Source organism: Bombus bifarius, unplaced genomic scaffold, assembly GCF_011952205.1.
Source record: "Bombus bifarius isolate JDL3187 unplaced genomic scaffold, Bbif_JDL3187 scf7180000008033, whole genome shotgun sequence".
In the NCBI taxonomy this organism is placed as follows: Eukaryota; Metazoa; Arthropoda; class Insecta; order Hymenoptera; family Apidae; genus Bombus; species Bombus bifarius.
The window spans coordinates 670,260-683,054 of record NW_022884404.1 but is presented as its reverse complement, the minus strand read 5'-3'; the positions used below and the strand labels follow the sequence as shown (position 1 = coordinate 683,054).

Below are 12,795 nucleotides of genomic sequence, written 5' to 3'. Positions count from 1 at the left end.
CCTATGTCCACTGCCGTTAACTCGAACCTCTGCCCAACATCATAGCAGCGAAACGCTATTACGCGATGCTTCAAGTGATCGAAGCAAGCGAATTCACCGAAATATTCCAGGCAACAGAACCTTCTTGTTCTTCCTGACGTCGCTTCTTGCAACAAAAAATCACTACATACGTTCGATCGTGAATGTGTCTCAATTCTCCGAAGATCGAACATGGACGATTATTTATGAAATTGTAACTTCGTCTCTGATTACGATTCTCCTTGACGACACTCTCTTCTTACAGTACGAAAATTTACAACATGGGATTTCCGATAAATAAACGAAGGGAATGTAGATAGTTGGATGGTTGAGAGTATTCTGTCCAAGTGTGACATTTTTTTGCCTTGGAATTTCACGGCTGTGGAATTGTTCGGATTTCTGAGGAGATTGGGGAATCGATTTATACGAACGTCGCATCGCATCGTCGAAACGCCTTTGAATTGTTTTTTGTTCTAATCCACAGGATCAATCAGATAGAGACTCATTCATCGAGTTTTTCTTGTCGCTATCTTCCTCCCTCTTCCTTCTCTTATGTACAGACTGGATTTCCTTTCTTTTTACGACGCGGAGAAAATGTTTCCTTCTGCAGGATCGTGTGTTCTTCAAATATCGGTGTCCACAGTTTCTTTCGGTGTACAGGGATTTTCTGCCTATCTTTCTTTCTTTGTCCCTTTATTCTACTTCCAGAAATAGTACTTTAAGAGGAAAGTCACTTTATCTCCTCTCGATCTCGTTTCTTTTGTTTTGTTTACCGAACCAATTTTTGATTTACCGATTATCCAATTTGTTCTACCTACGTTGCACAAAGTGGTTCTTTAGAAAAGAAACAAAAAGTGAAATTTTAGAATGAATTAAGTATATGAATTATATTAAAAATTATATTCTGTTGTATTTATACCAACATTTTCTAGAAAAAAATTATATTGCAGAAAATATTCACCATTTGGTCATAGTATTCTTTCATCCAAACATGAATTTTTTAATATTTGCTGCTCCCACATTTGATAAATTTGGAAAATATTAATTTACAAATTCCATAAAATATCATCCACTTTCTAATGCTAATAGCTAAATTATTCGTCTTAATATATAATGAGCGTATAAAAGAATGAGGTTTCACAACATGTTTTCGAGTAAAGTGCTATACCATTATCGAACTTCGTGAAACATCTTCTTAGGAAGAAGAAGCAGACGTTACTGCAACAAAAGATCAAATCTCTCGGTGAAAAGAATGAAATAAGAAAATGTCGGTGACTTTTTTCTCTTTTAACCTGCTCTCTTCATCCTCTTCCTTTCATTGTTCTCGATTTATGTGGTTCTTCAAGCTTGTGCACAAAACATACACCTTCAAAAAAGGTTCACGAAAGTCATCTTACGACTCACAACGAGAAATTTGATAAAAAAGGTTAAGAAAAATTGCGTAATAAGGAAATATTTCTTCCGAAATACCTCAGTTAGCTGCGTTCACACAGAATCACAAAAGTATCTTTCCCTGGGGGGCAGCGGTAGAATGAAATATATTACGACCATTACATTTAATTTCTACAAAGCATTATATTTGCGCACTACTTTCCCATAATATTATCCAGGTCATTCACATTATTAAAAATTGTTTAGTCCGTGAAATTAATCATGTTTCAACTATTTTAGGAAATTCATCAAGTGAAACGCCGATGACCTCCGATGACTATTAACGTGTTATATAAGATCTGTAAAAAAATATCAACTCCTTGCGAAATTCCGTAAAATGGACTCTTTGCATCAGAGTGATTTTTCCCCTCTTCAAATATAAATTTCACCCATCTCATTCCCTAAAACACACTCCGCGAATCGTAAATCGGTGCCATCGCTCACGAACTCGCTCAACCCCGCGACGCAAAAACGCAATAAAAGCGAGCGAGGCGACAAACGAGTTCACAGAATGAAAATAGTTCGAACTATGAGAAAATTTCGCCGATGACGCGATCTGAAAAGGCCGGCGTTCCTCGCGAGATTTCGGCCGGTCGTTTCTTATCCGGGAAATTTCTACGCTCGCGTGGCCAATTTCGACTTGAAGGCTGTTTCCCAGCGGACTTGAGTATCGTCGTGCATACCGAAGAAGTTTACTTTGATGCATCCCCCTGGGTGTAGCAGGCTGCATGCAATCTGCAAATGCGTTGGATAAGGCGCGTTTCAGCGATTCCTCCGTACTCCGTTCGTAACAGCCATGTTTATCGAGCTGACAACCTTTCCACGATCATGGTCAACTATTGTAATTTATCACGACGAATTTCTGGTCACTTAGCATCCTTTTTTAATTATTTATTCATTATTTATTATTTAGTAAGTACAGTTACTTAGTATTTCGTATTATGAGACTAACTCATTTTTCATCGCATTATCAAAAATATTAATAAGAGTAGTTCGGCAACACGAAAATTTCAATAAATTCGAAACTGAACAAACAAATCGAAACGGAACAATTCTTTTTTCTAGCTAAAAACGGTCATAGGAGTGAAAACATCCGGCTTTTATCATCCTAAATATTTTGGAAACTATATAGGAAAAGGGAAAAAGTTACATTTAAGTTGCAATTGTTATATTAATTGTTAAATTACATTAATTAAATGTTATATTAGAAGGTTATCTTTTATATTGTACATTGTGGGTGTGAGAAATTGAAAGAAATGTTTCTTCAAACTTTATTCCACCATAATATTTTCAATAATTCTATTTGTTGTTGTCACATGCATAGATGGCTTACGAAGAGCTCTTTACAAATATAGTATATACGAGTTGAAACAACAAAATTTTTGCTCGCACAAATATTTGTGCTTTAAACACTTTTTCGAAAGTATCGTCGTCGTAACACTTCCGTAGGGTAAATACAAAAGGGTAGCTAATATATCCGTGAGCCACTTCATGTAACGTTTGTGTGATTTTAATCACAGGAATTTTAATGTATAAATAAAAATTTTATGAAAAGATAATACAAAATAAACGCGGAATAATAAAAGGATAATACATGGATGATAAAAAATAAACTTTGGGGGATGTTCTCATCCTTATGACCGTTTTTCAGCTGAAAAAAATTATTCCTTTATTAACATAACATGAACTATACCTGCACAAAGCTCCAATCTTTTCTTAATTTTCCAGTTGTCGAGTTTCCCTTGTAAGTCGCTTATGAAAATAATTTCCGTATTGCTTTCGTACAGAAACTTCAATTCTGACAAAGTATAAACCATTGAAAAACGTATCTATATATAAAAAAAATTTCTTATTCTCTTACTACTAAGCGAAAATTATATTTTTTAAAGACTTGATCTACCAGGTATTTGTCTATTCCGTCAATGAAATTTCCATTCAAATATTTGTACGAATAAATTTTTATGTTATGAGTTGACACATAATACGTTAGCGAACATTTAATACCTGACTTTCCACGGTTGTATTCAAAAACGTGTTTTACTCGATCGCGTGTGAGTTTTACTAGCCAGGATAGAACGGACGGGCAAAATTTCCATATTGGTAACATAGCTCTAACCTGTAACCGCCTTTCGTGATCGATTCGAACGAGGATTTTTGCACCTCGGTCGCTTCTTCCCTTCGTCGTTCGTGTTTCCCTCTGGTCGAATTTTTGGCAGTCTCCGCGATACGGGACGTTTAAAAAATCGAATATCGTGATACCTGTTTACGTTTTCCAGGGTTTATATCTGTGCCTCACTTCCGGCCCGTGATTTATGACTCATAAACGTATCCCATCGTGCCGACCGATTTCCACAAATATACGGCAGATCGAAACGTTATTGCAAACCAGCCCGGGTTATACGTTCCACGCAATCAGCGGATTAAATCGTTACCCATGCCACGGAGAATTCCGGATGTATTTTTTATTCACCGCAGACGCAACTTCGAAAATACAACGACGACCATTGCCCTGGAAACACACGTGTCGATATCCGAGGATGCTTAAATTACGCACACGATACCTGACAACCGTTTCACCCCACTTAGACGTAATTAAAAATCTCGTCGGGTGTAATTAGTTCGTTCTTAAATGGAACAAGTGGAACACGTATTTTGTACAAAAAAATTTCAGATGGTCGACTACCTTGTAAAGATATTTGTACAGCTGTAGAAATATGTTACGAATGTAGTGTACGCGACGTAATAAACGTTTTCAAATTTCGTCAGCACTGTCATGACCACCGAATATGAATTTTTCTCTTCTCACAAATGACTTTCTGTTTCACGAATGTACAACTCATGAAATTTGTATTTTTCAGGAAATACTTACCAATTCTTCGTATAAGTTTGATGGTCTAGTTAAGTTCATAAAATAATCAACTTAGAAAAATGTCGAGAAAATATTGTGGACGAGGCAAGAAGCTAATAATAATTTGGAAATTTAAGAATTGTTTGTAACTGTGACTACTTTCGATCCATATCCACGTAGGATTGACATTTATTTTTGAACCATAAATCCTCTCGTTCGGGGACATATTAAACCGGCCAATTCTTTGCAATTCTACAGCCATTCAATGCAATGTAGCACTTATCTTAAAAGCTCGAAAGCTTTCGACGTCTCTGTAGCGGTCGGATTCCATCTAGGAATGAAAAAGATTACGCGTGAAAATGCGGCAGAATAGCGCGAAAAAAAGGCTTTGCAGGATATCTATACGCGAAACGGTCGGCATAATTCTTGTTAAAAAAAAAATGGAAAGGGGCGGATTTGAAAATAAAATGTGCCTCTCTTCGGAGAACCGCGATCGCGTTTCAATTCTTATCAAAAAAAGAAAAAATTCGATCAATGTTGTAGAAACTTTTTCCTCTCTTTCCGTTTGTACTACAAAATGGTAGTCTGTGCTTCGCGTTTCCAATAAATTGTTCGTACTACCATAGCTTCGTTTAAATTGCGACACTATGTCGTTGATTTCCCGATCATCCTGTCTTTTACATATTGAGCACGCTTTTACAGAAACAAAGGAACAAACGTCTTTGAGATACGGCTCGAGGCGCTTGTGTTTAAACCAATGGACAAACTGACCTATTACTTGTAATTACGGCATTGAAAGAGCTGCAAATCCAGCGAAGGCTCTTTCACAGAGAGTTTCTTATCGAATCATTTTTCTCTGCCACAAAGAGCTTGCTCTCTGAGAAGCTTCATCTCAGGAACATGTTCATTTTATTTTCTCTAGACAATAGCGTAATCGGATTATTTCTTAATTCCTGTAACCTAATTTCTGTATGGTGAGCTTTGGGCGTAACAAGGGTCCATATTATATATTTTTCAAGCATTGTATTACTGCGATTATTCATCGATAATGGATAAGGGAACTTGAAACATTTGACAGTGTAAAATCTAATTAGTTCATTATATACATATGCATATGAAGTTTTAAGTACGCTCTTGTTAGGTATAATTCATTGAACCGAACAATGTGAAAATAACAAGTAACATGCAACCTATTTAGTTATATTAACAGATAGGCATGTACAAGATAAATTTCACGGACTAAAAAACTGTCAATAAAGCGAATTGCCAGAAAAGAGTGCCCAGATACAATATAATATTTTGCAAAAATTAAATGTTGTGGCGTAGTATAAGTCTATCGGTTCGCACGGCGAAATATACAAAAATTCTCGTGTCAGTCAACACGTTCGAAACTATAACGAAATTACTACGCGACGTTCCCGGAGCCATCAGAAGACATGAGCGAAAGTCATTTCGACCCCGTATGAAATTCGAAATTCCGTTATTTTAACACTAACGATCGTTCTTCCAAGTTAGTCTGTCCATTGTTCACGGGCGAGATATTCGCATTCTGCGACGTCTAAATACCTGCCGTCATTCGAACTGCTGTCTAAGTAATCCGCAGAAGTTGGTCAGACGCAGCACCTCGGACGAGGACAAAACCAGCTCACGATTTGACAATCGGCGAAGTTATTGTGCGCGAACCGTCTTCTTGTCTGCATCGGTTCGAAACTTCTGGCGTGTAAATTACACGGAGAACGTAAGCAGCCCCCGTGAACACGACAAGTCCGCTCTGTCCTCCCGGTCTTACCACGGTTTTCGTGGCCGATTGATTGTCAACGGATGCGACGTTGTCCCTCGAGTACACTGTAAACGATCGAATTGTTGTACAAACGTTGAAACACGAAGGATCTGGTTTGAGGATTGTGGAGATAACGCGCTGTAACGTCCATCATTTGCTGTAACACTGACATCGCTCAGACGTCACCATTTTAAGAGAAATGTGTTTAAGGATCTACTGAATCGTCGTAATTTCCTGACGACATATTAAAACGTCAAATTTTATACAGAAATGTTATAATATTCTCACTTAGTCCGATAAATTCGCATTTATTGTTAGAACTGTCTTTGTTCAAAATCATGACACTCTTCGTATTAGGTTGTTCCAAAAGTGTCTTTCGCTATCTGCACGCAACTGCTTTATCTGGCAATGTTTATACAAACACGAAACCTAATCTGTCAAATGTAAATAAGACAAGGTTATAGAACAAAATGCGTCATACATAATTCAATAAAATAATATAAAACAGGAAATGTTGTGCATCTATCACTTCCTTATAAAACGAGAGAAGCTTTTGGGACAACCTAATACAAAATTCATTCAAACTTATTCACTCGTTTGTTCAAATTCAACACTATCGAGATTTATTTAGTATTACGAAATTGTTCTGGGAAAGTTTCGACAAGAGTCGTGCGTATTATTATCAGATACTGCTACGTAGCGCCGTGCGCTATTTGAAGACACGTTTTCCTTGAGGCTGCGCTATATCCAAGGTAAACTCGACAGCTAAGTGTTAATATCGTTGATTCCAACTTAATGAGTCACTACGAAATGTAGCCGTGAGGCAAGCATGTGGAAGCGGCAATTTCCAAAGCGCATTAGCGAAACACGACGGGCTTCTTCTCGTCGCGTCTTTGAAATTAGTAGAAACTCATTCGCTCTTTTGAGGCCTGGTGGCCTGAATTTGAGCGAGCCATTCGTGTCACTCCGAGTGGGAAAACGCGGTACGCGTCCGAGAATTTAATATCAGACTTTATATCGTCGCGCGTGAAATTTACTCGCACGAGCGTGCGCCTGCTCGTGCGTGCCAGCAGCAACTGTTTGAATTCGAATGTATCCAAGACGCGACGTCGAATACTCTTCTGGTAGACGTTGCGTTCCTTGAAATAAAAATTTTTCAAGTTCACAGAATACGAAGATGCGACGGAGGTGTCTTTATTTATATTCAAATACATTGGTATTTAAATATAAACATTTTTTGGAAAGTACGTAGTGAAAGATAATATTAGGTGTGGAAATTAACTCAGTGCTCTGTTATGTATAAATTATATATGTATTTATATTGCATATTTTATATTTTATATACTGTATATGTCCTATGTGTGTAATATCTGATAAATGTTAAGAAATCGGTTCTTTTTAATCACAAAATGGTGAGCAAATGTTTACGTTTACACTGAAGAAAAATGTTTATTTTTACATTTACGACAGATTTGGAATTGGTTCGATATAAACACAATGAGTCAGTTTCTACATCTAATATATTTTCATAGAATTATCATCCTGGGATATAAATAAAGGAAGAAAGGTGGAGGAAAATTTTATGGAAATATTGACAATCAGTTGGTGATAAGTCAGGAGGGTTGGGGAGCTGACAAGATCGATTTTCGTCAATTTCGAATGAACGTCGATTGGAGTATTTCGGCTGGCTCGTAAATGATTAAGCGCTCGTCGATAGCGTTGTAAACAATGTCGAAAATTGCACGCACAATTTGACAGGTCGTTCGACAGCTCGAGAAAGAAGCTTCCAGGAAATATATGGAGCAATCGTTTTGTTTTAACCGGAGATTCGAGCAGCTCTTGTCTAAGGAAATTTATTACACCGATAAATAACTAGCTGTAAAAAGGCAATGGAGGGTATGAAAGGCCAATTCGCTATGATAAACGCATCTTGTATTGAATTTTATTAGCAACACAGCATATAGAATTATCATTATCGATTAGCATACTTTCAAAAAAATTTTACGCTATTATAAATGAAGACTATAGGGGAGGAACACGATAAGTCACGTTTTCCATTCTTTACAGGACAAAAGTTTTAAAATTCAGTACACCGTCAATTAATCTTACGTTACCAAAATTGTCCTTTTGTTTAATTTTTGAGTCACACGTATATTTTTTCACCTTCTCCATAATTTAGGAAATATGGGTTGTTATAGTATCAAAATATGTTCTTCCCAATTTCAGTTATTTTACGTTAAAATATTCCCTTATAAAGTCATAGAGTAATATTAAAATTAAAAATCATCAAAAATTTACGCATGATATCTCTGTCCTCGAGCGCAGTGCCGATCTTCAAATGTAAACAGCTTGTACGAATATGTATAGGAAAACAACGAACAAAAGATGAAAGAGAAAGACTTCTTTAAGAGCGTGTCAGATATTTGAAACATTCCATTAGAGGGCAAAGTACATATTTAAAAAGTTTTATAACTGAAAGTTTCATCGTGACTGTCATAGTTGCTAGCGTTTTACGAATACTTTTAAAGTTCTTTCGTTTCGCGTGAAATAAAGATTAGACGCAATTTGAGTAATTTATACTTCCCTGAGCGCACGCCAGAGAACAGCAAGGTATAATTACATAAAACATTTCTATCAAGCCAAGCGAAATACGGTTGTTCAATCTCTCCTTTGATACAGCCTCAGTGTGTGGACATTGCTTTACTAATGCCTAACAGGCATTGCCAATAATCATCCTGGTAAACGTATTAATCGATGCCGTGCTGCGTCTAACTGCGGCATCCGCGCCACTTCGATGACTATCGATGACGATGAGACTGATATGGAATCAATAACGTCCCTGATGGCCAATCCATAAAATAGAACTTCGTATCAAATAGCTTTGAACATGTGAATTCTAAGCTTCCTCCAACTTCTCCGTCTCTGTCTCTCCTTCTATCTCTCTTGTATAGTGTTTAGAGCCAGACAGCTGTAACTAATAAGTACTAGTCGATATTGTCCCGAGAGGTTCAAATTAGTCAAATTAATCCAACTTCCTAATAGGACACGATGACTTACGGTCGATACTGCTAGTGATAGCTGTATATGTATAAGCTGGTAATTGTACGTATCGTTTGATGATTGCGTGATGAATTTCTTGAGGAAACTTCGAATTACGGAAATTATTCTTATCATTTTCTTTTTTATTGGATTTATTGGATTAAAAAATTCTCTATGGTAATGATACTGTTGAATAAGTTGCACGAAAGAGAAACAAAGTTACGTCAACTGATTAAAATTTTCAGTATTAGCGATAATTCGGATTTATCAGTTGGCTAGCTATAAAATTACCGTTTAAAAGGAGCGGTAAAGCGACGAATAAAAAGCAAGGGAACGATTATAATGTGAATGGTGGTTTTGGGAGGAAAAAAGGGTTCGCGATAAGAAAGAAATAAAGGGGTAAAGTTTGTAGATGCGCCGGTCGTGTTTTAATTTCTACCGGTGGATAAAGCGATTCAGAATCAAAGCGATTTGGATGCTAATGTTTGCGTAAAAAGTGTATTAGTGTCCCCGGTGAATGCATGCGTTGAATTTTTATTCGACTCCGGAACGAGCATTATATCGACTGAATTATACGAGATTGTTTCTCCAACAAACTTAAATGGAATTAATACAAACATATTGAATTACTTTGAAATAACATTGAGATAGTAACTTTACATTTTGTAATAATTGCATTTACGTCAGATATTATGTGAAATATCAATTAATTTAATTCCTCAAATAATTAACAATTCATTGTGTAACAAAAAAACGATTCATTTTCCCTATCTCGCGCTGTACTTGGAGTTACACACTCGCTCGAAAATATCAAGTATTCGAACGCTACAAAATTTTATTTTTGAATTTAATACAGTAATTGAACACAAAATTGTAATCGATCAATCAAATATTATGTTTCGTACAAAAAAAAAAAAAGAAGAAGCAAAAGATCCCCTAATATGTAGGTGCTTCTGAACGATGGTGTTAATTCTCACCTAGTGTAATTGCCGTGCAAAGATTCTTGCTTGTGGGAACGTCTGAAATGCTCGTAATTGCAAGCTCGTAACGGTATCGCGAGAGAGTGCAGTCGCGAAATTAATTATAAAACGATGCACCAACCAGCCTCGTGGTTAGACAGAGTTTCCTGTGTAGGAAAATTCTATGATGAGTAACGTACCATGGGCAACAATTTATTTTATTAATTGCCCCATGCAAGTTCGTCAGCGTGGAAAATAAATCTCGTTAGAATATCTTGGGAGATGTTGTGACTTTTAATAAAAGTACAATTAAGTTACCTCGCGCTTATATATATATTAGATTAATGTATTATTAAGGGGAAATAACGTTCATTTCTAACGACTTCATTTGGCTTACCGTTCACCATTGATCTAAATTACCAACTTTACTTGATTTCTAAAGAATTGTTTAGGTGGAGAGAGATACAATTAATATAAATAAATATCCAGCTGGTTCACCATAGATCTAAATTACCAACTTTACTTGATTTCTAAAGAATTGGTTAGGTGGAGAGAGATACAATTAATATAAATAAATATCCAGCTAGTTCACCATAGATCTAAATTACCAACTTTACTTGATTTCTAAAGAATTGGTTAGGTGGAGAGAGATACAATTAATGTAAATAAATATCCAGTTAGTCCAGTCATAAGATTAATATAATCTCAATTGTAACACGTTCGTAATTTTCTTTAAGTTATTTCCACTTCTTTGGAAGGAAAGTTTCTACTATTTAAGTTTCCAAATCTTGTCTGCTTAGTTAAGGCAGAAGTGTAGAAAAGGGTCGAGGGTCGGACGTGAAACGTAAACGTAAGCGAATCTGTCTGCTGTCAAAACAGAAAGCCATTGAAAAGAGTTGTTTGAACGAGTGTGCACTGAGTAATGCATCGTGGTGTGAATAATTGAAGTGGAGTGTCGGCAAAGCTACATCGTCTCGAAAATTGAATTTATATTCTTTTCTCTGAAATGTTATTTTCCTTACGTTGTGGCGAAACACTTTCTGTTCGCCGAGAGATATGTCGGTAAATATTCTGACTTCAACTCCTGAAAAATCTGGATACAGGAAAGAAAGATGTTATTTTGTTAACAATTACAGTATACAACATACATAGTTGATATAATTTAACTTTTTTTAATGTAATAATTTTCAAATATAAGTAACTTAAAAGAATGCCCTTCATCACATTCATTAACGTTTAAATTTTTACGCTATGCAATTAATGTTTACCGTTAAATTATTTCCTCGAGAAACTGAAGAAAAGCGCAGCTTACAGTGTATTTTCTCCGTTTCGTTTCATAATCTTGAATTTATTATACTCGTTTAGAAGAAAACATTTCATGTATGAGTATTTAGAGAATTTGTTGTTCGCTACTTTGACGCAGAAAACGAAGTTAACTCAGCAGTGACGAGGGTATTTGAAATAATGGAGATTGAAGCAGAAAAAATACATTAAGACAGAAATAATCAAATTAGGGAATAGATAAAACATCATTACAAACAAACATAAACAAATAGTAAAAATTGAAGAAAAATATATGGATGCGAAAAACATTTTGTTTCGTTATTGAAAAGGAAGAATCACTTGAAAAAATTTATTTTCCCCAAGTTACGGATTTTATATAAATATTTTCCATATGTCGAATGTTGCAATACTTTCGCAGATCACCGTACTTTCTTATATTCGAAAGATCGATGAGGCACAGAGTAACAATCTGCTTACCTAACCGACCAAACTCGCATAAATCCCGGATTATGTTCAAATTCAAAATGTACCGATAGAATTCATCATTGGTTAAGGCTGCAGCTGCAGACCCTCAAGTTAGACTCAGAGCTATCACCGGCTTACATGCTGCGCTTCTTGTTTATCTTGTAGGTGTCCTGGATGCGTAAAAGGGACATGCATATCCTGAGCGCTGGCATCCTGATGTACACCTCGGACCTGAGGTTTCAAGTGATCCATCCGGAGAAGTCTGAAAACTGGACGCTGCAAATCAAGTCGCCTCAGGAACGAGACTCCGGGGTTTACGAGTGCCAGGTCAGCACCGAGCCAAAGATGTCGTTGAACTACAGCCTCAACGTGGTCGGTGAGTGAATTCTGAATAATTCAGGCGGTCACACAAGTCGCTTAGCTCGCGTCGTTTTTCATTTCCCAGCGAAATCCGGCCGATTCAACTGGGCCATCCTCCATTTTCCATCGTGGTAGAACCCGTGCTCGGTTGTGTCGCGGATTACCATAGCTTGAATTTTTAAACCGATCAATTTGTGGATCGTTACCGACGTTTATTGTTTGCGACAATATTCGACAGCAGGCTTTTCAGGTTGTGTACTTTTGCCCCGTGGCGAAAGCGTTGTCACGGAGCTTCGAAGATTCAACGTTACAATCGTTCACGTTTCTTCTCTTTGCTGGTCAGATTTTTCTTTAAATATTTGAGCAGTTATTTGGTTAACAAGTTATGGTGCAAGCAATTGTTAAGTATCGGAACAATCAGACTTTTAATTCTGATTAAATTGTCATTTACATGCACTATGTTATAGCTTTAAAATTTAATCCGTTCGAAATTTAATCATTGCAAATTGATTGCGGACATTTATGCAAATTCATATTTTCGAAACGCGATGGTAGAAACAAATACGGAATAAATAAATGATATATTTTAATTGTTCGTTTAAAATCTGATC

The 12,795-nt window shown here is 36.4% G+C and overlaps 1 protein-coding gene across 1 annotated transcript in view; it reads left to right on the top strand.

The window, feature by feature from the left end:
• The window catches only part of LOC117207515 (zwei Ig domain protein zig-8), a 316,183-nt gene that overhangs the window by 122,023 nt on the left and 181,365 nt on the right, over positions 1–12,795 (top strand). The window contains exon 4 of the mRNA XM_033447816.1: positions 11,990–12,200. Coding sequence (XP_033303707.1) covers positions 11,990–12,200 — 211 coding nt within the window. The remainder of the gene's footprint in view (positions 1–11,989; positions 12,201–12,795) is intronic.